This window comes from Rhea americana, unplaced genomic scaffold, assembly GCF_003343005.1.
Source record: "Rhea americana isolate MKP2758 unplaced genomic scaffold, rheAme1 scaffold_528, whole genome shotgun sequence".
Classification (NCBI taxonomy): domain Eukaryota; kingdom Metazoa; phylum Chordata; class Aves; order Rheiformes; family Rheidae; genus Rhea; species Rhea americana.
The window spans coordinates 88597-113914 of record NW_028186677.1 but is presented as its reverse complement, the minus strand read 5'-3'; the positions used below and the strand labels follow the sequence as shown (position 1 = coordinate 113914).

At 47.2% G+C, this 25318-nt stretch overlaps 1 protein-coding gene across 2 annotated transcripts; it reads left to right on the top strand.

The window, feature by feature from the left end:
• The first annotated feature begins 49 nt into the window (after nt 1-49).
• TMEM240 (transmembrane protein 240) lies at nt 50-17943 on the top strand. Of its 2 annotated transcripts, XM_085318239.1 has the most exons (4): nt 50-301; nt 522-628; nt 13294-13502; nt 17129-17943. In XM_085318239.1, the coding sequence occupies exons 1-4, from the start codon at nt 245-247 to the stop codon at nt 17275-17277; spliced, it is 522 nt and encodes a 173-aa protein (XP_085174365.1). In that variant the 5' UTR covers nt 50-244; the 3' UTR covers nt 17278-17943. The 2 variants fall into 2 exon arrangements, with proteins under 2 accessions (XP_085174365.1, XP_085174364.1); XM_085318238.1 differs by lacking the exon at nt 50-301 and having other exon boundaries at nt 429-628.
• The last annotated feature ends 7375 nt before the right edge of the window (nt 17944-25318 follow it).

Below are 25318 nucleotides of genomic sequence, written 5' to 3'. Positions count from 1 at the left end.
AAAAAAAAAAAAAAGAAAGAAAGAAAGAACGGGCAGGGCGAGGGAGCCCAAGACATCCGCGGCACGGGGGAGTGCGTGTGTGTGTGCGGGGGGCGCCCCGCCACCCCGCCGCCCCCCGCCGCACCGCAGCGTGCGGGCACCGAGCGCGATGCGCCCCGGGCTGAGCTCTGCGGAATAGCGCGGCTGCCGCTCGCTGTCCGCGAGCTGGGGGCGGACGGAYCCGACCGCTGGCAATTCCCCATTGATGTCCATGAATGCAAACACCATGATTTTCATGATCCTGGGCGCCTCTATCGTTATGGTAAGAGATTTTGCTTATTTCCCTCCCCACCCCACCCCCACCCCTGCTATCCCTTAGCCTGTGCACCTCTGTGTGTGCGTGTGTATGTGTGTGTGTGTGCATCATTGAACACCAAAGATTTTTTTTTATGACTTCTCCAGTCTTTGGCAATCAAACTAGAGTCAATGTTTTATTCCATCATCCAGAGTTGACCAGATGCCTTGGTTATGGGCTCTTACAGGCAATAGCTTGCTTGATGGACATGAATGCGTTGTTGGACCGATTTCACAATTACATCCTACCGCATCTGAGAGGGGAAGACCGAGTTTGTCACTGCAACTGTGGAAGGTAAGTTAGCCACATAAGATCTGTCTCACCTGTTCCCCCCTTCCCTTTCCCACCTCATCTCATTGGAAAGGCACAGTGAGGTGATGGCCAGCAGCAGGGCGCCTGCTGGCTGGACTAACATTTTTGCATTCTGGCTGTGTTTCACCTTCCTCAGCAGCTTCTGCATGAACACAAGGATTTGTTTGTTTTTCTGGGAGAAGAGTTTGTTATGGGCCTGGAAGTCCATTTTTCTTTGTATTCATGCATGTGCACATGCATCTGTGAGCCCTTGGAAAGTGAGTAACTTTCATTTAAACACTTGTCATTTTGCCTTTGTTGTCACCAGACTGTGTTGTTTCTTGGTGTGTTTGTGGTCTGGGCATTGCATTCAGTGGTCATGTAGCTTAAATGGAATCGGCTTGAAGAACCTAGAGGATTTTCCCTCTGTGTCCAGGAAGAAGTGTTGTTCTATAGGATACTGTCACTTTAAGACTTTGTAATCTTTGACCAGGTTTTTATTTTTTATGACTTTTCTCCCAAGACTTGTAGTGATGCTAGACAGGGCACRGTTGGTAGCTGGTTTGTGTTGTTGTGGAGCATTTAGCAAGCTGAAAGCATCAGGGTGGATTTTATGGTATGAGTGATGCTTTTGCTGGGTACAAGTTTATGACTGGACAAATACTTGCCCCTCTCCATATCTGTTTAAGTAATGCTTCTTGTGTCATACATAAGCACTGAGGTGCTTAGCTTTTAWCTGAGCTTTGGCTGCTCTCTGAGTTGAAGCTTTGAGGTTGAGCTCTGGGGAAGTAAATTTCTCTCTTCTCTCTGGGRTTGTTGTCAGTCATCCTTATCCTACAATTCTGCAGGCCTCATTCCCCTCCTGTGCCTGGTTACCCATTATCTGGTGAAGAGAGTTTCTTGTCTGCGCAGAGTAAGGCAGCATGATGCTGGTGTCAGCTAAAAGATGTGCAGGGGGGACGCCTCCACTACCACATGCAACATTTAGATTGAGCTTTACGCCTGTTCAAGCTGCCTCTGGAGCCAGCTGCATCCTGTCTCCCAGGCATCATGTCTGTTTGGTGTCCCTGGTGTGGAAGCTCAGCTAACTGAAGGCGGGATATGCATAACTTAATGAAGGGGAACTGCTTTGTCCTCACACTCTCAACTTCTTTTACTGAAGATGACCATTACCTTTCTTCCCATAGTTCCTCCTCAGCCTCCTATGGCAGAGCAGCAAGGAAGGCACAAACAGCACCTCCAAGGCCAAATGCTGCCAGACAGAGAGTGATCTAGCAAGAAGATCTTAAATGCCTGGCTCCTTGGGCACCTCCGGGTTAAGGCCAGCTGGAATGAGTGTGGACAAGTAATACATTTCACGTCTTTGATTTTTTAGCAGGGACTGGCAATTTCTTAGGTAATTTTTGAAGACTGCTTATTTTTCACTAGTTTGGGAGTTTTCCTGTCTCTTTAATCTGCATATGTATATATGTAACAGGCTATACATACATACCTACATGCATAAATATGTATGTGTATATATATATGTGCATGTGCAGCTATATTTATGTATGTATATGTATGTATGTATATGTATAACCTGTTACAACTGTGTTCAGTGGTGATAAAAAAAAAGATTGATTGTTGATAATGCACTTTTTAACATCCAACAGAATGACTGAGAAGTGTCAGGTCTCATTGGTGTCATTGGCAGAGTGCTCTCTCTGCACAAGCCTGGGAATATGGCAGGGACACTCATCTATCCTCTAATTAGCATGTCTGCAGGATGTTGTTGGGGCAGATAAATTAGCTATGGCACTCTCCCTGGATGTAGTCAAGTCATTTCTTAGAAAGTGCCTGAAACAACTTCCAGATCTTCAGAAGTGGATCTGGGAGGAGACAAAAGGCGGAAGCCTTAAGTATATAAAAGCAATGACTCTTGCCAACAGATAAAGCATACTGGTCACCACTTGGGAACTGGCTCTTGTTTTGSATTGGTGTTGGGTTCTACATGCTTCTGCTCTGCTGCAGGAGATTCTTGTACAAAGCATCCCTGTACTATGGGACACTGTGTTCTCTCATGCTGAGGGTTAGTCTGTGATCCTCACATATTCTCTTTGGGCTGTGACCTGTTGCTTGAGCTTTGATTTCTCTGGTTTATAAAAGGAGGTGATCTTGACTGTGCCTTGTCTTTTTTTGTCAGCTGTTCAAGTGCTCTAAGGGCAGACTTTCAGTGCATGTAGCCTAAAGTGGGTTGCCAGAGCCATGAGCAATACTGGTTTGCACTAGGAAAGTTTATATCCTGGAGCATATTGTGAGCAGTGGTACCAGGGACTGATAAAGGACTAAGTGAGTTTGCCAATAACTGAAGGGAGTCCTCAGAGAAGGAAATGGCTTCAGTTTAGAGTGTCACAGGAAACAATGGGGAAAGAGRGTAAATGTTGCAGAAATAGAAGGGAAGGAGGAACTAGAATAAATGAGAATTGATAGGGAATGGGCTGAGCTGTTGTGATTCCTATTTTTCCATCCTGTGCTTGCCTAGGTTGTGGTGTCAGTCACACCAGCTAATCATTAAAAAATGTTTTCTTTCTGCTCTCCCATCCTGGTTGTGTCCCACCTCAGGGTATCGGAGAGGACCCCTTTCCCTGGAGTGGCCTTGAATGTCTAAACCCYCCGAGGCTGGGCTGTGAGTACCTGGCCTTAGGCATCCAGCGTTCAGCAGAGTGTGCTCTCCACAAGGAATGAGAGTCTGCACCAAGCTTATGTCAGTGTGAGGGGGCTGGAAACTGTTGCCTTTCTGGTGGTGGCTGTGGACCGCAAGAGATGACTCTGTTTGTATGCGTGTGTGTGTGTGTGTGTGTGTGTGTGTATGTATGTCTGGTGCCATCTGAAGCCAGGCAAACCAGGGACTTTTGTGGTTCTGTGCCATGTCCCTCCCCAGCCTCTATATCCTACATCATCCCTACAAGGAAAGAAGCCCAGACTTCAGTTCCCAAAGCTGTCCCTGTCACTCTTTGGTACTAGAGTGGCCTGGAATGTTTGTGGCCTTCCTGGAGGAGTGGGTAGGCCTGGATGGCCAGGGACTTGGCTCCTGACTCAGACTGCTCTAGGCTGGGAGTCAAAGGCAGATGTGTGTCATTAGTGCATCTGTAGTCCATATCTCCTCTCCCTTGGCTGGGGGTCTGCCCATGTTTTCAGCCCTTCCTCCTCCCTTGTTTCTCTCTATGCTTCCTGCTCCCAAGGTAGGGAAGGGGGAGAGTATAGGACATGCTGAATCTCCCTGTAGCATTGTCTCTGGAGGTGGGCTGACAAGCGTCCCTCAGAGCCAGATCACAAGATGCCCGAGGCACTGACGACATTTTGGTGGCTCTGGGCTTATTAGTGTCACTCAGGTGGGTGGCCAGCAGGGCAGGCTGTTCTGCTGTCACCTGGCAGGGCTCTKGAGGCTGCATGTAGGCTGTGACTGGGATCTCTCCTGGTGGACAGGATTGTTTCTTTCCCTGGACTCTGTGTGTTCTCTTTCTGCAGTGGACTGAGCTCAGCAGCAAGACTTTGGAACAAGCAGGGTCGAGCGTTAGCTTGTGGYACCCTGCCCACTTCTTCCTAAAATGCCCCCTACTATCCCTTGCCTTGGGGAGGGCCTCATTGGCTGCAGCTGGGAACTACACTTTGTACTTTTCCTATGCTTCTAAGCACAGGGTGTGTTAGCTGTGATGGAGCAGTCACTGGGGTCAGACCTTTTTGGGAAGGAAACTAATTCTATCTTCAGAGGTGTCTGAACCCTGAATGTTTGGCACTCTTAGAGCTGGGCTCTTGCTTTCTCCTGCACATTCTTGTGGCGTCAGGGTCACTTGAGCTATTGGAGGCTGAAGCTGTTTCCCTAGCATTTAATGACAGGAGCGAGGTAGCAGTTTGTTCTGGCAGGGGGGACCTGGCCATAGCAGGGGCCTGGCAGCTGCTTTTCAGGTTTGTGGAGTAGGAGAGGAGTTGTGGCCTGTCATTGCTCTCGAAGATTTCAGAGAGGGTGTATGAGTGCAGTGATGTGCAAAGTTTTCTGTGACTGCCTGTAGCTGTGTGGGTTGGACCCTGTGTCTATCTGGCTGTGTGGTGCTGGCAGGTAATGCCTTCTGCTGGAGCATGTGGCAGCTGCCCTGCTCTCCAGCCCAGTGTGAAGAAAAATGTGGCCAAGGCTAGYGCTTCTCCCTGTCTGTGGTCTGTTGAGTGGAACATCCACTGAGTCATTCTGGTCAGTTCAAGTGAGCCTGGGTTGGGCAATGCCTCTGTCGCAGGAGCGGGAGCTCTGAGAGCTGAGCAGAATGGTCCTCTGAGCCRTGAGTGAGAGTAGACCTGAACAGGTAAAAATGTGGTTACTTTCCTCTCACCATAGCCTCTCTCTGCTCTTGAGGAACTACAGGAAAGTGCTCTGGACTTGAGTACCCTCTGGCCCACTGCCCTGTTGCAGGTGGGGTGTCTCTGGTAGGTTGGACTGGTGCTCTTCTGCTCTCCTGCCCTGATGATAGTACCAGAGCCAAGGAGGAGCAAGCTGCCTTGAGCTGTATACCTACAGCTGTACAGTGGGATGGCAGTACTGTTCAATGGGAGGARCAGGGCCCATGGTTCTGCCCTTTACTTGGAAAGCAGAGCTGGTGTAGTGATAGTACGTGGAGTAAGAACATCAGTGCAGACAAAGGGCTGACCCTGGCACCTGGTGCTAATACTAGGCCTGCACAGTTGTACRTGGTATAGCAGGAAATGTGCCTCTTTAGGCATCTGTCTTCTTGCTGGAGGAAGAAAGGGGTGAGCACCACACTTACTTACACTCCTGCTGGCTCCTGCTGATRTTCTGCACTGTCAATCCAGGAATGTTCCTACTGGAGCAGATCCCTCAGGGAGCTAGACGCCTTCTATCTCAGCATGTGAAGATATTCAAATTGTCCAAATTATGATATATGCCTGCAAATAGTCCTTCCTTTAGTCTACCTTCTAGTCCTACTTCCTTGGTATATACMCTTTCCAATGAGAGACAATGGCCATGGAGGGTTTCAGAACTGTAGCACTGCCCAAGCCTGGATGTCTCTGTCCCAGACTGTAAAGGGTCCTCTCTGGTAGCAGCTAGCTGGCAGCATCCCTGATCAGGAGCTGAGTGATGTCATGCAGAAGAAAAAAAAACACCAAAATGAGTCCATGGAGGCAGGATATGTTAAGGAGAGCAGGTGACACCTGCATGGAGCAAGAATGCAACAGAACAGTCTGCTGGGCTTGGAAATTCCCTGACAGGAACCTCAGGAGGTCTGACTTGCATTCTTTTCTTTGCCACTGACATTCTGGGTGACCTTGGGCAAGTCCTTTCCCCCTCAGAGGTCTCTCCCCATGAGGAAAGTTAGAAAGAAGAGAGGAGTTTCATCCCCACCTGAATGTCGATGCCTTGCAGCAGACCTAGCCAACCCTTGAGCCAGCTCCTTCTGTCTGAGGGATGCTTCTGCCCTACTTTGCCYGTTATTGCCAGGCTCTAACCCAGCAGGGATGGTCCTGGGACAAAGCTTCCCCGGGCATCTCCTGAGTAACCCAGTGCATGTGGAGTCCCTGCAGTGTGTCAGCTAGAATTCCCACCCACTCCGCAAGACAAAGGCTGGATGTGGGGAGGCAAGGTGTGAGGTGGCTGCTGGCTGGGACTTTGCCCAGCCCTCATGCTGGGGTCACATGACCAGGGAGGACTGCCAGTGGTGCTGGAGCAGTGTTACCCGGTGGCAGCAAATGCCGGAACAGCTCTGCTTACCGGGCTCTATCTAGAAGGGGCCAAACGCTGCCCTCCTCACCCAGAGGAGGGACAGAGCAGCGCTTGTCCCAGCCTGGCAGCACTGCTGTCAGGAGGTACACAAAGACTGCATTTTTGGTCTGTGACGTCCTTTCCCAGCCAGTATCAACTTATGAAACCTCTCTGTCCCCACATCCTGTGTGACTGTTTTGGGAGGCTGGGAGTACTCATTGCTTAGTGCTGAAAAACACCAGGCCTGCTTGGGCCTCTTGTAGCCACTGTAGTGTGAAGGGGCCTGACAATGTATTTTTACCTGTGCAATGGTGCCATCCACACCTGGCTGCGGACTAGTTCTGCTGGCCCTGACTCTGGGATGAGCTGGGCTGTTTGGCAAGTTTGAGGAGAGTCTGCAAGGTCAGACAGGAATGCAGAACATGGAGGCTCTGTGCCTCCCTTCAGCTCTGCTTGCAGTTCCGTATAGGGCACGTCTTGGTGGCTGTGCTTTGGGGTAGCCATCAAGGCAGGACAAGCTATATTCCCCCAATGCAGCTGGAGCTGGAGAATGACTCAATCCAGCCAGGTTTTGATAGCTGCAACATGAGCCTGGAAGATGTGATGTCTGCTATAAACAGAGATTGAAACTTGTCCAAGAGGGAGCCAAGCTGAGCCAGAGCATCAGCTGAGCTGACATCCCCAGCAGAGGGGAGGTAGGGGAGAAAGTAGAGGCAATAATGGGTTCATTGTATTTAAATCAACAGATCAGTGGTGCTTTCTGAAGGGCTCTTGTGCTGTACTTCAGCTGCAGCAGCCGGCACACAGCAAGGTCACTGGAAGGGACATTAGCGCTTTGGGCAGCTCTGTGGTGAAACCTCTCAGGCATACTGGCCAAGGCTCTGCTCCAGCACAGCTACACCTGGGATTTCATGCACTTCTTGCATTGGGATCTGGAGCCGTCCTACTGTCACCAGACCTGGGAAAGTGGAAAGAGATGTTCAAGCACATGTGGACAGGCATGAACTCTGTGCTCCCTTTATCCAGCAGCTTCAGTTTTTCACCTGAGCCAAGGGCTGTCTTTCCGGGCAGGGATGAGCAGATCTGATCTTTGACTTGTTTCAGGAGAGGAGTTGCTGGCAATCACCAGACTTTCCTGCTTTGGAGGGTGTTTCTGGCCTGAAGTGTGGTTACATCTCTTTTCCTACAATTACATCTACCTCCTGTGGGAGCTCTGCAACATCTGGGGTGAGACACAGCAAAGGTTTAACAACCCCAGCACCACATCAGAGCTTTTGTGTGTGGCTGAAAATGCAGGGCAGATGGAGGGAGGTGGGATATGATTGACATAATAGAAATTGTTTGGCCTGGATCTGTTGTGACAACTGATACCAGTTTTGAACTGCCCAGGAATTGGTCTTCCGTTTGTTTTCTTTGACACATCTTTTTTTTTGAAAAGAAACATGGGCAGAAAATAGTATTACCACTTAAAGACCCCACGTGCTCTGTCACAGCTCTCACAGCTCAGGGTGCTGTTTGGGTTCTCCTCTACCAATGTAAATATTAAATTGCTCTGGCCATGGCTCTTTCCACCCCACCTATAGAAACAGCCCCAAAGCCTGGAAGTGCAAGGGTCCCACTGAGACCTATGAAAGTTACTTGCAGGGCGCAGAAGCCACAAGCTGTTTAACCTGTGTGGCACCACTCCTCAGGAGGTACAGCATATTGCTTTGGGGACCCTAGAATGTGAACCCCTTTCCTCCTTCTGACTGGTGGCATGTGAGGCTAAGCTGTTTCTTTGTTACAGGGAGATTCTGTGGGCTCCATGCTTCTCTCTGACATGGCGCGTGGTGGGTCTGTGGCTGAATCCTAGAGGCCTCATACCCATGTCAATCCTGCTGACTGAGGTGATACAAAGCCTGAAGGAGGTTTTCATCTCTTCCCAAGGGTCTCTGGTTGGTGAGACAGGCACTGGATGGAGGGTAGGTTATTCATCCCTTGCACAGGCCCTTTCTCTGTGTGGTACTATTATGGGTTGTGTGTGGCCATGTTTCTGAAAACAAGGTGTAGCCCAAAGCATTTACCCTGAGTTGCCCTGCCTGAGCTAGCATTGGCTTTCCCCTCAGAAATGGCCTCTTCCTGGCTGCCCTGCCTGGCGTGAACTTCTCYGGAGCTCCTCAGCTTTCACTGCTAGCCCAGCATGCCGAAAAGGGGCAGTTGTGTAGCTGATGTTCCTGATTAGGGCCTCCTCCCCTGAAATGTTCAGACTGGCAGGGTTGTTGTACAGTGGCTATTTCACATTAGTGTTGTGTTCCAGGAACACTCTGACTGTGAGGTCTGCCTGTCTGACTCGAATCAACTTCTTGCTTTCTCCTGCCACCGGAGCACCTGACATCCACAACATCTGAGGGCAGCTAAGCAGGCTGCAAGCCAGGGCTGGTACATGGCAATTCATGCAGTGGTCCTCATCAGCCCAGCCCAGAGAAAGAGGCAGCACTGACGTGAAGCTGGTTGTGGCTTGCAGCAATCACATTCTGCTCAGCTTAGAGGCGATATGTTCCCTCACTGGATCCAGCCCCCAGAGCCATTCAGGCCATGTTCCAGTTTCCAATTCCCTTGACATGCGGTGGGGACCCTGGACCTTCGTGCTCTATTAATAACTTGCTGTGCTGATGTGCCACCGTCTCTGAATCACTACTGTAATATCCTAAAAGATTTGAACTGCAACAAAAAACTCCGAGGGCAGAGGGGGAGGCTGTCCCTGATCTCCACTCCATCTTGGTGGTACCACTCAATCCTRTTTAAAACAAAGCACAAAAAGCCCTGCAGCCCAGATCTCCCAATCCATGCACTAGCAGGAGAAGCTCATCTTCTCTGAGCCTTGTTAAATCCTTCCCAGAAAACTCTGCCTAGTAGAGACCCAGCTCTGGCATCTCCACTGCTCTGGTAATTCGAGAGTTCCTGAAAGCTGCTTGGAAGACAGCAGTGCAGGGCCTCAAGTGCTTTCTAAGGAACTTTGGTGACAGGTAGCTTTTTATTTAAGGGAAATTTGCACTTGGGGTCCAACTTTGATTTCTGATACTTGGAAAATGAAGTTGCCAAACCTGGACAGGTCAGTTTCTGCTCCCCATTGAATTTCCTCTGGCTTCTTGCTGGCTCAGCATACAACAGGACTGATTCCTCCCCTCCTGCTCCTGGGGCGGGAGTTCAGCACTTCAGACTGTATAGGCATAAGCAATACTGTGAGGTCTGAATCCTTCCTTATGGGAGGCAGCGAGCCAGTAAACATCCTGTGAGTCCAGCCCCAGCCCRCAACTGAACAGTGAGAGAGGGTCAGCCAGCCATCATTTTCTAGAGTGTCCTTTGTCTCTGGGATGTGCCTCATGGCTCACAGGCATGTGGAGATGTCGGTGTGGTCACATTAGAAAGACTGRGTTGAAAATAGTTGTTGCCAACTTCAGTTCTACCCCAGAGCTGGCTATGCTGTCTGTCTGTCTATCCAACCCTATCCCTGATCTCTAGATTTAGATGATCTGGACTCCTTCTGCAGTGGAGGTTATGGGGGAGCTATAGAGGCATCTCCTTTGAGTGGGGACTCTAAAATCATTAGGCCTTGGGGAGGGWGTCACTTGCCTAGGGAGAAACAGATGAAAATACAAAAGAAGTGTTAGGCCCTGACTGCTGCCCCAAGTTGCAGTTCAGGCCAGTGATGACCAGAGGAAACTTGGAGAACTGGAGAAACTCCCACTGCAGTATGCAGGGTCAGCACACTGCTGTGCTGTGAAGGGCGGGATAGGGTCAGGAAAGAGGTAACTGTGTTCCTTCCCTCAATGTCCTGCAAGCAGAGAGCAGGACGTGGGAAGGGTGTGTGATAGGGAAAAAAAACTCTTGTAGCTGAGAGGAGTGCCTTGTCCCACATTACTGCAGTGCTGGCCATGCTGTGTGTGTGTTTTCTGTGTGTGTGWGAGAGAGAGAGTGAGCACACATACATGAATGCTGCAGGCACATCTCTGCTCCTGAGTCTTGGGGAAAGTTTGTCACTGGGAGCAGTGTAGTCCAGTACTCTCTTCCAGCACGAGGCTGAAATCCTATGTGAAAAGCACCTTATATGTGAAGAGAAGTCTGAAGTTTCTTCTGCAGGAACAGGTCTGTACTTGATGAGTTTGGGGAAGTTTTTCCTTTCTCYACCCCAGTGGGAGCTGTGTGATAGTGATGCTGTACATGGGGAAACTTTGGATAACTCTATGGGCTATGATATGATAATATGGAGGAGATACAGGCCAGCACCTTTTGAGACGCCCATGCTGGTGGTTGTGTCTGGGTTTCTGGAGGTGTTTGTGGACACAGCCCTCAGTGCTGTTCCTGTTCTACAAGAAGTGAAAGGGCGTAGGTCAATGACCTTCCAGGTATTGCTGGTAGTGACTGGGAGAACATGGTTCATGGCAAGTATGTGCAAGACTTGCTTTTCCCCTTCCACAAAGCTGCTTGGCTGCATTCATGAACTAAATGAGATCTTTCCCATTCATGAATGGGTCTCTGGTTTTGGGAGCCCCTCTCTCTCCCTGCCTATGCTCCCCAGCTCTTCCCTTGTTTGTGAGGGAGAATCTCTGGCTACAAACCAACCAGCAAGATGATGCATGAACAGGGCCTGTCCTGATCATCTGAGGCCAGCTTGTGCTGCCATCAGAGCTGGCCTGGATGCATTTTCTCTCTGCTGCTGTCCCAGGCTTGTCCCTACTATTGAGGCCTTTGCTGAATGCAAAGTACATTCAAAGTGCATAGTACAAAGAACAARTGCTAGACAGTGGGAGTGTGACTGGCTGGGCATCCCGTGCATGTGGACTTCTCCACCCCCATGTGCTCTGGCACAGATAGTACCCCAACCCCACATGCCTTGGTCGTTGGGAGCTAGTGCCTCTGGTGCAGGTGTCCTCCATTAAGTTGTTGCTGAGATTAGGGCTGTTTTCAGTAGGTTCATCTGAGTGGGAGTTGGTTTGTATAAATATTTGGACGCTTCTCAGACATGATTATTGAGCAACCTGCACCTCATGCATATTCAAAGGCCTCCAGAGATTGCCTCCCCTCCTGCATTTGAGAGCAGCGCTGGGGCCATCGATGTAGGAGGAAGATGAGTGCAATTGATGCTGGTGGTGATGGCAGTGGGTGATGCTGGAGGAAGCCTGTGCACCTGTGCCTTGGCCCCAGCTGCACCGAGCTGSAAGCACTGGTGATGAATCTGTGTTGCTGTATGAAGCCTCCTGCAAACGCTTTCTTCAGCCTTAACAATGCTGGCAGGCATGTGGGACTGCTGAGCACTCCTAGTCACTGCTAATTGTCCATCTCTGGGCTCCTCCTACTACTAGACACTACTGACACTACTAGGACAGCACCTGCCCTAGTAGTGTCTTCTCTAAGCCAGGCAGGACCTCTAAGCCAAGCAATGGGAGAAGGAAGGGTGGCTAAGCACTGGGTCAGGGCAACTTCGTGGTTCCTGGCTGGACTGAGGGGATGCTCAGAGCAGTGTAAAACAGATTATGGGGGCTCCAGGGCATCTTGCTTCCAGCTTCTCTTCATGTCCTCTGTCTTCTGGGATCCTCTTGTCTCTCATGCTCAGTTCACCTGTCACAGCTGGTCCCCTCCCATTCAGCCCTTGCAGACCTGCTTTATTTCCTTTAATCTCCATTTCCCCCACCCCACCCCTGCAATTTCCTGCTTTTCCCAAGCTATCAAGGTCTCTGAAGTTGTCCAGCACCATCCCAAGCTTGGTGTCTGTTACTTCATTGCACAGCTGAAGCCACACACTCTGCTCTGGCACAGGGATTTACCAGAATCCCTGAGAGAGAGATGGCAGTATCTGAAAGCCCACTACTTTCTCCCTAAGGAAATTCACAGCCTGTGGCATAGCCCTAGGTGCTGCATACCACTTTGTTGACAGAAAGGGCATCTGCYAGGCTTCTGTGCTGTGCTGTTTGGAAGTGGGGGGGAATGGGACAGCACTAAGTTGATCACTCTTCTTTGGAGACTGACTACAACGCAAGGTCAAGCCAAGTCTCTGGCCATCTCCCCAGCAAGTGCTGAGTGGGGGAATGAGATGGGAGGCAGGCTGCAGGATGCTGGCCTCTCTTACACCCAACAGGGTGGAAGAATGGGAAGGTGTGAAAGACCCTGCATCCTAAACCAACTAAGTTAGATTGTAAGAAAGTCTGAGATGGTCTTAGAGTTTCCGTAAGTTTTCCAGAAGTGATACACTGCAGAGTCTTTGCCACTTGCTGTACAAGGATAGATTCAGGAAGTGCTTTCCAATATTCCCTCCATGGCTGTAAACATGCTTTGCTTTACTATGTAAAAGATATGAGTCTCTGCTGGCTCTGGGAGATGGGACATAAAGCAAAACAGCATGTCTCCAGAGAAATGCCATGAAGGTGTTAGCACTGACAGTACTGCATAGCAGAGGACTTTTCTTACTTCTATGAGTCAGGGTTTTGTGATTGCGCTTGCAGGGATACACAGCTACTTTCTGAGATTGTGAGTACTTACAAAAGTAGAGTGTTACTGACCTCCGCCTGCTGGCATGAACATGGTGGTGCCCTTTTTGTCTCTGGGGAATGACCACTCCATCCTCATGCTACCCTTAATATCATTTTTCATTTTACAGATTATGAACTTACTTAAGCACAGAGAGCCTGTGTCAGGAATGTGGCATGAGTTCCCATTTCCCAAGCATGGATTCATGTTTCTGGACTTTGCTATTTCTGTCTACCAATTACTTGCTGATATTAAGTGAGAAAAGCCAAGGCAGCATTTCTGTCTACCAACATCCAGGGATCCACATCTCAAAGGAATATGTTAATCTAGCCCTTGGCCACAAGAGCAGGTGCTGGAAAGAAAACATTTTCTGCTCTTCTCCACTGATACTTTTCCCTGTTTCTGTTCCCTGCAACAGGCATCATGTCCACTATGTTATTCCATATGATGGGGATCAGTCAGTGGTGGACTCCTCGGAGAATTACTTTGTGACTGACAATGTAACCAAGCAAGAGATTGATCTGATGCTGGGACTTTTGCTGGGCTTTTGTATAAGCTGGTTTCTGGTATGGATGGATGGGGTTCTCCATTATGCAGTGCGAGCCTGGAGAACTAGTCGACGGTATGGTAAGTGCAGCCTCACAAGCCCACCTTCCCTCTCCTTAATTCCTTGGCCTGTCTTTTGAGGCTCCTGGAGAGGGAGAAGGTCACCAGTCTTACAGAGTTTGTTCCTGTTTGTTTATTCTGTGTGGATTCGGCACAGGCCTCATCAGCCAAATCCCCACCCTCTCTATACAAAAACAGGAATGTCCACCTGGAAATATCTAGCTGAGGATCTTAGACTTGAAGGCTCTGCTTTGGAAAGTGAAAAGTATGTGTTGGTGCAAAGAAGTGTTTGATAGAAAGTGGCACATTCACACAAAGGCAGACTGACAGGTGGTAGTTGCGTGCCTGCACTTGTGAACAGAGTATTTTCAGGTCAGACAAAGCTTGCCTGAAATATGGGTTTTTCTGTGCATATAATTTGCAGCCAGGCACACGCATGTGCAGTGGAGCTTCATTTRTTTGTGTAAACTAGTGACAATGTGATGACACTGACAGCCACCTCCATGTTGTCTCATGGGCATATGAACTGAGGTTTCCCCATCCTCATTGCTGTTCCAGGTGTGTCCTTTTTTTTATTTTTTCTCAGCAGTGACATCTGCCTCACACCTCAGGGAAAAGTGTTAACCATAGTAACTAGTACACTGCAGCTAGTTTTTGGACCAACTAGCTTAGCATCCTGAACTAATATCCTGAGATTGAACAGCAGAAATCCCTTCAGAGACCCTCTCTGCCCCTCTTTGCTCTSTTAACACAGACACCCATGGGCTTTCTTTGTTGGAGGGTAAAAGGAGAAAAATTACTAAAAATTGTTAAGACTTGAAATCCTAGCCCATAATCAGTGTCCTTGTAAATCACACTCTCTCTAAACTCCAGTTGTGGATGTCTGCTAAATTACAACTCAGATCTGAAAGAGGAAAGAGAGATTGAGCAAGAACGAGATTTGTCTGTGAACCTATAAAAAAATCTAATTAGGGAAGTGGACTAACTCTTTCTAAAAACTCAGATCAAAATGACATTAATTTCTCATTAGTCTTCCCAAATTCCCAGCAGCCTGCTTGAGCAGTGTCTGAGTCAAGACTCTCTTGAGGCTGTGTTGCTTTCATTTCCCAAGCAGAAGGCTAATTGTCAGTGTTTCTAGTGAGATCTAAGGTACTGAGCCAATCTCAAGGCCATGACACCTGCTTTTGATCAGACCACCTGTGGCTGTGATCTCATCAGCGCTCACAAAGTCAGCAGGGCTGGTACGAGCTCTCCTTGGGGGAGATGAGCGTACAGCAATATCATTCTTCAGAGCTGATGACTTTTGTTGTGGAGGTGAGAGCTACAGCAAGAGTAGAGCCAACTAGCCTACCTTCTTGTAAACAGGTGCTGCATAGATTTTTTTTTTTTTTTTAAGTTGTTAAGGGTAGTTCTAGTGATATTCATTTAGTATTTAAGCTGAATTATCTTTTTCTTTAATTCCTTCTTTTCTTGTGAATTTCATTCCTTCTTTTCTGTGCATGCCCTAAAGCTTCAAGGGGCTGACCAGTTGTGCAACAAACCGCACAGTTACATCTTTTACAGAAGTTGAATGCAATTTTGCTTTGCTCTCAGTTTTCTGCCCTTAGCTCTCTCTTTGGAAGTGTAACCTCCATACTGCAGAAGGCTTCACAACACCCCCCCCCCAAAAAAAAAAAAAAAAAAAAAAAAAAAGAAGAATTTGCCTGAGACATGGTCTCTTATGCAGTCTTAGCAGCATTATACCTTTGCACCAGTCACGCAGGACCTCTCTGATTGTAAACCATATTGGTTGAGCTGCAGCTGTGAATTTGCACCATTCTTGGTTCCCAGCTCAATGTGTTGTGGAAGAACCCCTCCTAATCTGTGGGTGAGGTTTCCCAAGTATACTGTGCAGTAGGACATTATATCACTCTTAGGATAGAGGTTCTTACATGCCTGGAATTGTTCTGCCTAAAGAGAAACAGTGCACTTAGATGCTATGCTGATATTGTCATCACATTTCACTAAGGACAGGCTGAACCATCACTTGCAAATTTAGAGTAAAAAGTAATTGTTTTTTTTATTCTTTTATTTTTATTTTTACATAGTTACTATACATTCAACTCAGTTATGCAAATCTAGCCATTTTAAAGGGAATGGGCAGAAAGGAAGGCCCTCTCTATTGACTGATGTTGCTTGTGGCTATCARAAGTAGCGAGTGCCTATGAGGGGCAGGGGTGTTGTTATTAAATAGCTATATTGCTTGCTATAGCTTGAAGCACTGGCATAGAATATAGAGCTCTCCCTGAAATGCACAAATATGACTTAGCAGTGACTCTGTGTCCTGGTCAGCTTCAATTTTGGTCTGTTAGATTAACCTATAGCTCCTTCCTGATGGAAGAGTTTTCAGTAATGAGCTTGTTTCACTGCAGTGCTGTAATGTTTTATTTTTCTATAGCAACTTGGCTACATTAGACTGAGTCTAATAGTTGCTGTAGTGCTGATCAGAGCAGTCACATTTCACCTTATGCCAGTTGCTGTAGTTCAACTTCGTGCCAGCTCTTGAGGAGTTTCTAATTCTTCTTTGTGGGTTTTGGACAGCATGAATTTCTGTGTGGAACCCAAAGCTCTTTAGAGATTCAATGGCAGCTGAAACATTGTTACAAGGAAAGGTTCATGGGCTGAAAGCTGAAATACTTTTTTTTTAAAAAAAAAAAAAAAAAAAAAAAAAAAAAAGTGATACGGCTCAGCCTGCGCAGGCTGTGGGAAAACTAGCGGCTGTGCTGATGTTGGTGAGATTGTCCAGTGTTCTAGAAGACACAAAGAAGAAGAAAGCCAGGACTGCTACACAGGAAAGAGTGACTAAGGACTGGAAGCTGTATGGGGCGGGGATGCACAGAGGTGGAAACCCAAAATGACTGAGACATCAAGGCTCCCTGCTTGGGCAGAGCTGGACAATTCAGGGCAGGATTAGGCTGAAGTTAACATGCCTGGTGAACAGGAAGTACCGAAGAAAGTTGCCTGCTGAACAGGGATGACATGTATGTGGCAGCAGTGTATGGCTGCTTCCCTGGCAGCTTGGTCCCCAGAGTAGCTCCCTGCTAGCCAGAGATTAAAAAGAKACTGCTGTCTTTACTAAGTCTTGCCCAAACTGTAATCAAACTTTCAGAGAGGAAGTGAGGCGCAAGGAGGGATGGGGGATCTGTCTCTTTAAAGGTCACAAAAAGAATTTGTTTCAGCAAGCTGGAGTTTTCTTTTTCTAACTCCACTCCTTCTCTAACATGACGGGCCAGCACAGCCCACCTGTGCTTCTCTAAAAAAGCTGCCCTTATATCAGGCACTGGCAAGGGGTGTTCTGCCGCCTGTTCTGGGTCGCAGCTACCTGCTGGTTGTGCTCAGGGCACAAGGTGTTTCATGACTGGGAGAGGAGTGGGCACTGCTCTGGCTATAACCAAAACATGAAATTTAGCCAGCAAACAAGTATGGCCTGAAGAAAAGCCTCAAGGCTGAACTTACCTGTATGCAGACTGTCCCTGTGCCTTGCCAATGCTGTAACAAATGCCTGATTTGCACGGGGCAGGCCAAGAAAGGGGGTAAGAGAAGACAGCAGAACATGGTTCTCACCATTCCTGTCATGTTTCATTGTGTGTCTCCTTTCTGCCTTCCAGACAATTCCTGGTCTTGGATTCCAAAATTCTGTAACTTAAAGGAGTTCAGGAAACGTCACCACAGGCAGTACGAGGAAGCAACTGGGAACATGGTGCACATCAAACAGAAGCTGTAYCATAATGGGCACCCTAGCCCTCGGCACCTCTGAGGAATGTCTTCCCCTCTAGAGACTACAGTGAGATTTTAAAAAGGACTTTGCTCTTCTTCCATGGGAACAGCTGTGAGTTTGCTCCTCTGTGGAAGCCAGTGGAGGACATAATTTTATTTATCCATCCTGTGTGTCCCTGTGGCACACCATGATGCACAATTAAGCCAATTCTGGATACTACTCAGCCAAGACATTGCACTGTGTTCCACATTTTATTGTCAGACTTGAGTGTATATATGTAAAAAGCAAACAAACGAACAACAACAACAACAAAAAAGAGAAGAGAGATTTGAATTATACTTTCAAACCCTTTCCCCCCCCCCCTTTTTTTTTTCATTCATGGCTGTCCTGCACATCCAGCTACTCTCTGGGAGTGTTGACCAAGGGTGCAGAGGTGGGACCATGTGCAGAAGATGTAGTGTACCTCACCTGAGAGCTAGAAGTCCCCCATTTCTTTGGTCTTTTGGTTTGGTTTTGCTCTGTTCTCTTCCTTCCATTGTTAGGATGGCCTGACCGGTTAGAGGTTTGGAAGGGGACTCCTGTCAGCTAGTTGTGAAAGCACAGGATATCTTTCGCTTTGGTCTGTGTTTTGGGGAGCTGCAGTGGGGGGAAGAAAGTCCTGGAAATAAATAATTGTTTTGTTCTTTGCATTGCTACACACTGAAATCTGCCTTAAGCGAATGAACAAATCTCAGTGTTGTACCACAAGGTATCAGCCCGTTTACCAGGGCTGGTGCTGCCTGGTTTACACCACTTTTATGTTGATGGTACCTCACTCTACTATTCTCCACTAATACTAGAGAGGAGGATCTGATCCCTTAGCTTCAATGTAGTTGCTCCTGATACATAAGGAGAAGCAAATTGAATCAAGAGGGGTTAGATCTGACTTGTACCCTGACCATAYCCCTCTCCTGCACAAACACTGCCTACACCTCCCTTGGGAGGAAAGGAACTGATCTTCCCCTTTTTAGACAGTGAGCCTGAGGCCCTGGCTAATACCTCCCCAGAAATACTGGCAGCTCAGTGAGAAGGTCCTATTAAGAGTCTCATGCTTCCTACACTTCAAGTCACCTCACTCTTTGTATTACTTCTCTGAGCTCAAAGAGCACCTCAGCAGCCAGCTGGGCTTGGCTTGAGGGACACAGAGAGACTGTGGGCCTAAAGCCAAATTCATCTCCAGAGTCAAATGTTTCAATAATGGGTTGAATTGAAGTATGGAGCTGCTCTGACATGTTTTAGCCTTGGTTTCCCATGGTTGCAGCTTAGGTGCAGGTTTCAATGTAGCCATCAGGTTAAGGACATCCAGAGATGTCCTTAACTTCTTGTCAGAGTTGCCTGAAAGGAGATTGCTTGATGAAGCCCTTGTGCCTCTGATCAATCTGTGTGGTGGTATCTGATCCCTGTAACAGTCTTGGTCTACTGGGGAAATGCAGCAAATATGCTCAAGTTGCATTGCTTTGGCACATGGTGGGCAGTAGTAGCCCAGCCAGTTGCAGTGGGAAGAGAGAAATTTTTATTCAAAGAGTAAGGGAGGGAGAATCTAGCCCCAAGAATTTAAGGAGGTAGCCCTCAAATTCCTCTTTYGTTCCCCATTTTGTATTGAGGGGGCTTGTGTTTAAATGAGAAAAACATCCAAACCTAAGAGATGATGAATGTTACTGGAAATGTACTATTTCCTTCTGTGAATTCCTTGACTCTGTCAATAGCCTCCTATCATTTGATTGCAATGTCYGTATAAGGAAAAGGACACCATAACACCCTCCTTTGCCCCCTTTCCTCCCTTCCCCAGCTTCTGTCTCGCTTTTCATTATTTGTTTCCTATGCCCAGGATCAGTTCTGTTATATACAATCCCCAAAGCTGACAAGCATATCTGTTATTTGTCATTCCCACCTTTGCTATTCCATAGTGCCTCTTGTCTTGGAGCCTAAGTTTCTATCTGTGTCTAAATAATTGCTCAGTCTATACCTGTGTCTGTCTGCTTCTGTGTCTGTCATTTCAGGGCTTCCTGCAGTTGTGCTATCTGCAACCACCTTTTAGCATCTAAAGAACGAGCTTTCCTTTAGCAGGTCTTTTCCAAAACACAAGGCTTTTCAACCTCCCTCACTGCAGGAGCTTTGTGCATTTGATCATATGGCCTCATCCTCAGCTGGCATAAGACGCTCACTTCAGAGGAGTGCTACTTATTCAGTGCCAGATAAAGATCTGCTGCATTTGCCTTTCTGTGATGGCACATGCTTAGCTGACAGAAAAGAATAGGTGCTGCATTATAAAACAGGTGCATGTCATGGACATGTCTTCAGTTCTGAGTTGAAGATGGGACAATTTTTTTCAGGGCAGAAAGTTTGATCATTCTAGGAGCAAACACTGAATCCTTGGAATCAGCTGCTATGGGGGAAAAAATGCACTTTGAATAGTCTTTCCACTTCCTGCCTCTCACAGGAGAGAATTAAGGCAGTGATCTAAACTTAGAATGAATTGAAAGCCTGGCTCTGCCCTGCTCTAGCAACTGACCTTAGTTGAAATATCATTAAATGTTAAACTTCCAATTGTAAGAGAGTGAAATGATGGCTCACAGTGATCAAGGCTGTTCCACACCAGAATTTCAGGAAAAGAATATGAAGCTCTGGAAGAAAGAGAACAAAAACAAACAAACAAACAAACCCCAAAACAAACAACAACTAAAAAACCTTCATGGTGCATATTCCCATGGTTTAAGCAACAGGTTTAATCTGCTGTGGCTGCAGCTCTAACTCTGTGAGCCTGTCTCTTGCTTACACTTAGTCAAAAAATAAAACCAATTATGAGCTCAGTGCAATTAAATTTACTGTGAGTGATATTCACTAGTCTCAAATCCTTGGAGACCAGAAGTACCCTCATAGTGCAGGGTTTGTCCCAGGACACACTAAATCAATGGAACTGGGGAACTGACTGGACCTTTGGTTCTCATCTTTAATAGACAAGGGTCAAAAATTCCTTCCCATGCAGTAAGGCCAAGCTGTATTTCTGATTCAAGAAATTTGGTACATCTTTCGTGCAAGGGTGATTTCGGGAAGACAGCATAATAGAGATGCAAGGTTAGATTGTTGTCTCCTTTTTCTCTGAGTCCAGGAAGCTACTGCAGATTTGATCTTAYGTAACAGGGATCAGAGTATGGCCCATCGCTGGGACTGGATAACATTTCATGCTGAATAAGGCTGCAGCGGTAGGAACACAGGAGCAGCCCTAGTCCTATGCATTGTTTAACCTTCGTATTGTGTGAAGGGGAACTATTGTCCCCAATAGCCAAGTGTTTCCTCTTTAAGGAGAAACCAAGACAAGATGGCAAGACTCCATGAGACAGGAGAGTAAGAGAGGCAACTATGTTTAAAATATTGCAAGACCCTGGTATCAGCAAGGTATAGCCCCAAGCAATACTGCTCTCTCTTGGCCTGAGATTAGCACTCTTGTCWTTGTCCCATTCCCTCAACTGGCTCCTCTTGAGGTGTGAGCCTTACCAGCAATGTCTGACTTCATGGWGTCTCATTCCTCTGTCCGAGCGAGTTCGCTGCTGTTGCTTGCAGCTCGGTTACCTGTGAAGTCTGCTGTTGCACTGTCCTCTTTTCCTGTGGATGTGCTCTTTTTGCTTTTGCCTGGTTATGTGTGTGTGKGGGGGGGTGTTCTCTCCTTGTTTAATTGTCTGAGATGTAACAGTGTTGGCTTGTTTGTTGTTCTCTTGTCTCTGATCCAGTCTTCACAGCTAAACAAACAAAAAAACAAACCCCATACAAAAACCAAAAAACTTGAAAACCCAACAAAATCCCCAAACCAAAACAGTTCAGCTAGAGACAAGTAATTTTGGCATCAGGGAATTGGCACAACAAGGTCAAGGCTAGTGACATGCTGGAGAGGACCTGTGGAAGAAAAAACGCAGGATGCAAAGCTTGCAGCTGGCAGCTGTGCCTTTCATGGCACGTCTACAGGGACAAAGGAGTGGGAAGCATGCACCGTGGCTTAGCACTTATCTGCCAGATGCTTTGAGGGAGGCTTCTGCAGAATTAGATAGTGAGGGGAATTTTTTTGCAGCCTCAGGAGGGGCTATTTTTAGAGCAGAGAGAGAGCTTAAAGCTCTGTGTTCTCTCTCTGCTCTAAAAATCAGCTGATTCTCCAGAGCTAGGATTGGTACTGGAAACATTCTCCTGCAGTTTTCATGTAAAGAGCACAGGTTTCACTGTCTGCACACAGAATGGGATCACACTGTTGACTGCTATTTGTTGCAAAGGATAGCTATGGAAAGACAGGTGGAGGAAAGCACAGGCTGGTGAAACCCATGTATTAGCCAGTACTTAGTTCAAGCAGCCTATTCCCGGCACTGCCTCTCAGTGAGATCCCTGCAGAGAGTGTAAATTTAAACCCATTCTGTGCCCACCCTCTTCCTGTCCTTACCAAATTCTTTCTTCCTGAGAGCACCATGCATTAAAGAACAGGCCTGTGAAGACATTCACCTCCTCCACTTTGCTTCAAGTCTGGCATCAACTGTTCCGTCACATTCAGTGACACCACATCCAGTTTCTCCCTGCTGTCAGGATAGGAATAACAGAGGCCCAAATTCACTCTAGGAGTAAGAGGGCCTGTACGAGGGAGGGACTAGTAGAGCTGCACATCATTTCAGAATGATGGGGGGAGGAAAGATCCCAAAGCTACTGCATGTGGGATTTGAGGTGTAGCCCACAGAAGACTCAGCTGCCATGCATGCCTTCTTTGGCCTGTTGTCTTGGGACAAAGCAAGATAATCTCCTCAACTTGAGAGACAGTTTAGGAAGGTGGCCCCTGTAATATCAGCTGTCCCTCCACTGTGTCTCTTACTGATCAGCTTGCTCTTGAGCCAGCCAAGGGTAGTGAGCATCATGTTTCCTGGCCCATCCTGGCTGAAGTCTCTGGATATATCTATCAATGAATTGTAAAAGCCCGGACCAGAGCTAAATGCCACAATGTATATTCCAGGCATTCCCACCACAGTGAAGTGGTTTTAGTTACTCTCACTGCTACTTTCTGCCTCATTTTCCAGCTGCACTTAGCTGTGAGAAAAAAAAAAATGGCATCAGGGGAGCTGATGTCCAGTGGCTTCTAAGCAGACTGAAAGCTGATGTTTTGAGACTGCAGGAAATGTTGCAAGTTCAAACATCAAAAACCTTGAAAAAACAAGGTCTAGGAGAACCCAACTGGGAGAAAGACCTCAGGAAACCAGTCAACAGAGTCCTGATCCAAGGTCACTGCCCAACTTAGGAGAAAGCACAGTGGCAAAGGAACATTTCACATGCACTGGCTCACTGGGAAAGGGAGTGCCATACTCACCATTCAGTTGTCTTTGTATGAAGGCCAGAAGTCTGCAGAAGTATTAAGTGACATGGGGAGCCTCAGTCGCATGCCAAACTTTACTTTGAATCACCTTCACAGCAGCAGTTTAACATTCAGTGCAGCACTGATGAGGTGGGAGTTGAACATGCAGGAGCTGAAGGCCTCTTCCGCATGAAGGGGGCTGCTGAAACAGCCAGCAGAAACTCCCAAAGCATCTCCARGTATAAAAGAACAGAAGCATTTCTATTACCAGAGCATACATTACCAATTGAAAGACATTCAGATGAAAGGCTTTGCAACCTGGGTATGCACGTAAAACAGATATATCCTAGTGACAGGCAATGCAAGATAAAGTAGGAGAGAGCCAAGGTGGCAGTGTTGATCTTACAAACAGGCTATTATCTGCTAGTCAGGACACAGGATAACTGGCCCTACCTTTGGATAGGGTGAGGATGAACCGCCCTCCTGGTCCAGTCCAGCACCCTGTGGAACCCAGAAGGGCATGAGGAAGCAAGTGAACTAATGGGGGAAAAAAAAGGAAGGGGGCGGGGGGGAAAAAGTCATGTCTGCAACCTCCGTACATAAGGGTGGTTGCAGCAAAAGAGGAGGAATCAGGAGAGTGGTAAAATGGGGTCAGGTGAAATAAGGTGCTCTGCAGTCATTCTGGGCTGCCAGTTTGCTGCGTCCTGGCCGGGCTGTCAGGATACTGTGGGGTGYGTGAGACGGACACAAAGAGAGAGAGAGAGAGAAACAGAGATCTCATATGTTCACCAGACAAACCCTTTTCCTCTTCTCCCATACCTCCAGCTCATTTGCACTCATTTCTTTTCCAGTGGGGTTGCTGATTTTTTGCTTCTCTTCAAGTTGAGCACCAGGATTTTGGCAGAGGTGTGACACAGCTTCTGTGGAGAATAACTTGATCTTGTGAGGTGCTAAGCACCCTCAGCTCACAATGGCTAAGGCAGTGGAATCCATCATGGGATGCAGCCTTCAGCTTAGGAAGACATTCTCAATAGTGCTCTGCAATGAGAATACAAGAACAAAACTTGGAGTGTTAAACTTTCTTCTGTTGTTTTCTACACTCAAACCAATTTTGTATGCATCAGACAGGAGGAGGTATAGCACATACTGATGTTAACTGAGAGAGAGAGAAATTATACTCTGCTCTGAGTCTAATCCTAGAATAATCTTTCTTCTGAATGAAAAGCAATAATGGCTATTTTTTTAAATGTGATTGCACAGGCAAATGTCACCCATAGTTTGTGTTCTGTAGAGACTGCTGAAGCAAATGGGAATTATTGAAGCAGCTGCAGGCCACAGTGAGCATGGTGGGGGGGCGACAGGGGTTGAGGGCCAACAGAAAAAGCACACTGATTTTATCTGGGTCAATGAATGAGTGTATTTCAGTCATACCTTCCCTTTCAATAGTATGTTTGTACGATATGTGACCAATTCAGTTCCTGAAACTAAGCCCATCTTTTGTTGTTTGTCAGTAAAATAGCTTTTTTGCATGTTCTGCATCTGACTCTTTTTTCCAACTCTTTGAATCAAATGATGCTCTTGAGGTCGGAGCCTGGAGGATTGCTTGGGCACTGCAGACTAGCTGGTCACAAGTTTAAGGACAGAGGTTTAAGAGAGAACAGAAGCTGCAGACATACTTTGAACTGTCTGGAAGAAACTATATCCAGCCCTGTCTATGGAGAAGGGCTGTACAGTTTCCCCTGGGTTATATGACACCATAGGACACTGTCCCAGGTTTTAGCCTGCTTGTCTCACACTCACTCTTTACCACACAGGAAAATTCTAAGGTCCAAAACACTGATTTTAAAAGATAAAACCGGTAAAACAAAACTCCTTATGCAAGGCACCTTCTATAGAGAAACACAGATCCTGGGCCTGCAGTAGGCAAACAGGGAGGTTAGTGCAGAAAACTAGGGCTTTGATAAGGGCAAAAAGAAGGGTCTTCATTACTTATTCTAGCAGTACCAAAGTCAGCCACCGTGAATCGATCAGTCCTTCAAAATTCCTCATTCTCCCTCCTTTCCCTCCTAGAACAGAATCACATGCACATAAACACAACAAGTCTGACACTGACTGGGATTTCAGTCCTCTTTCTGCACAGAGATGCTTATGCATGAGTTGTTGCACACACCCAGACACATCCAGGCATATCTTCCTCAGGCTTGGTGGAGACAAAATGTGAAACCATATCAGGGAAAAACAATATTGACAACAATACTGAAATCTATAGCCTATAGTAGCAGAAGAGGGAGAGAGGGAAAAAAAAATACCCAGCTGGAAAGGCAGGGAGCTGTTGTCATGGAACCAACAGATAGCAGCAGGACTACCACCCCAAATCAAGTCTGGGGGCAGAAAATGGCCAGGAACATAGAAAAACGATCTATCATGTTGATGTGGGAACAATTAGAGATGAAGTAGAGCTAAAGATTATGTCTGGAGACTTCTCCGAGCTATCCAGCCATTGTTCTCTTTTGCAAGCCCTATAAAACTGTAGTGTCATGTAGTGTGGTGTTGGCAGAGGAACTAAGGCTTTGTTCCATTGGACATCATATTTCAGAAGACATTAACTAGATTTGGGAAGGTGCTACCTCAAGGAGTGAAAACAAAGAAGAAAAAAATTAGCCAGCAAAGACAAACTTGGTTCAAGGACATTCAAAGCAAGCTCTAACAGATGCGAGTCCTTCT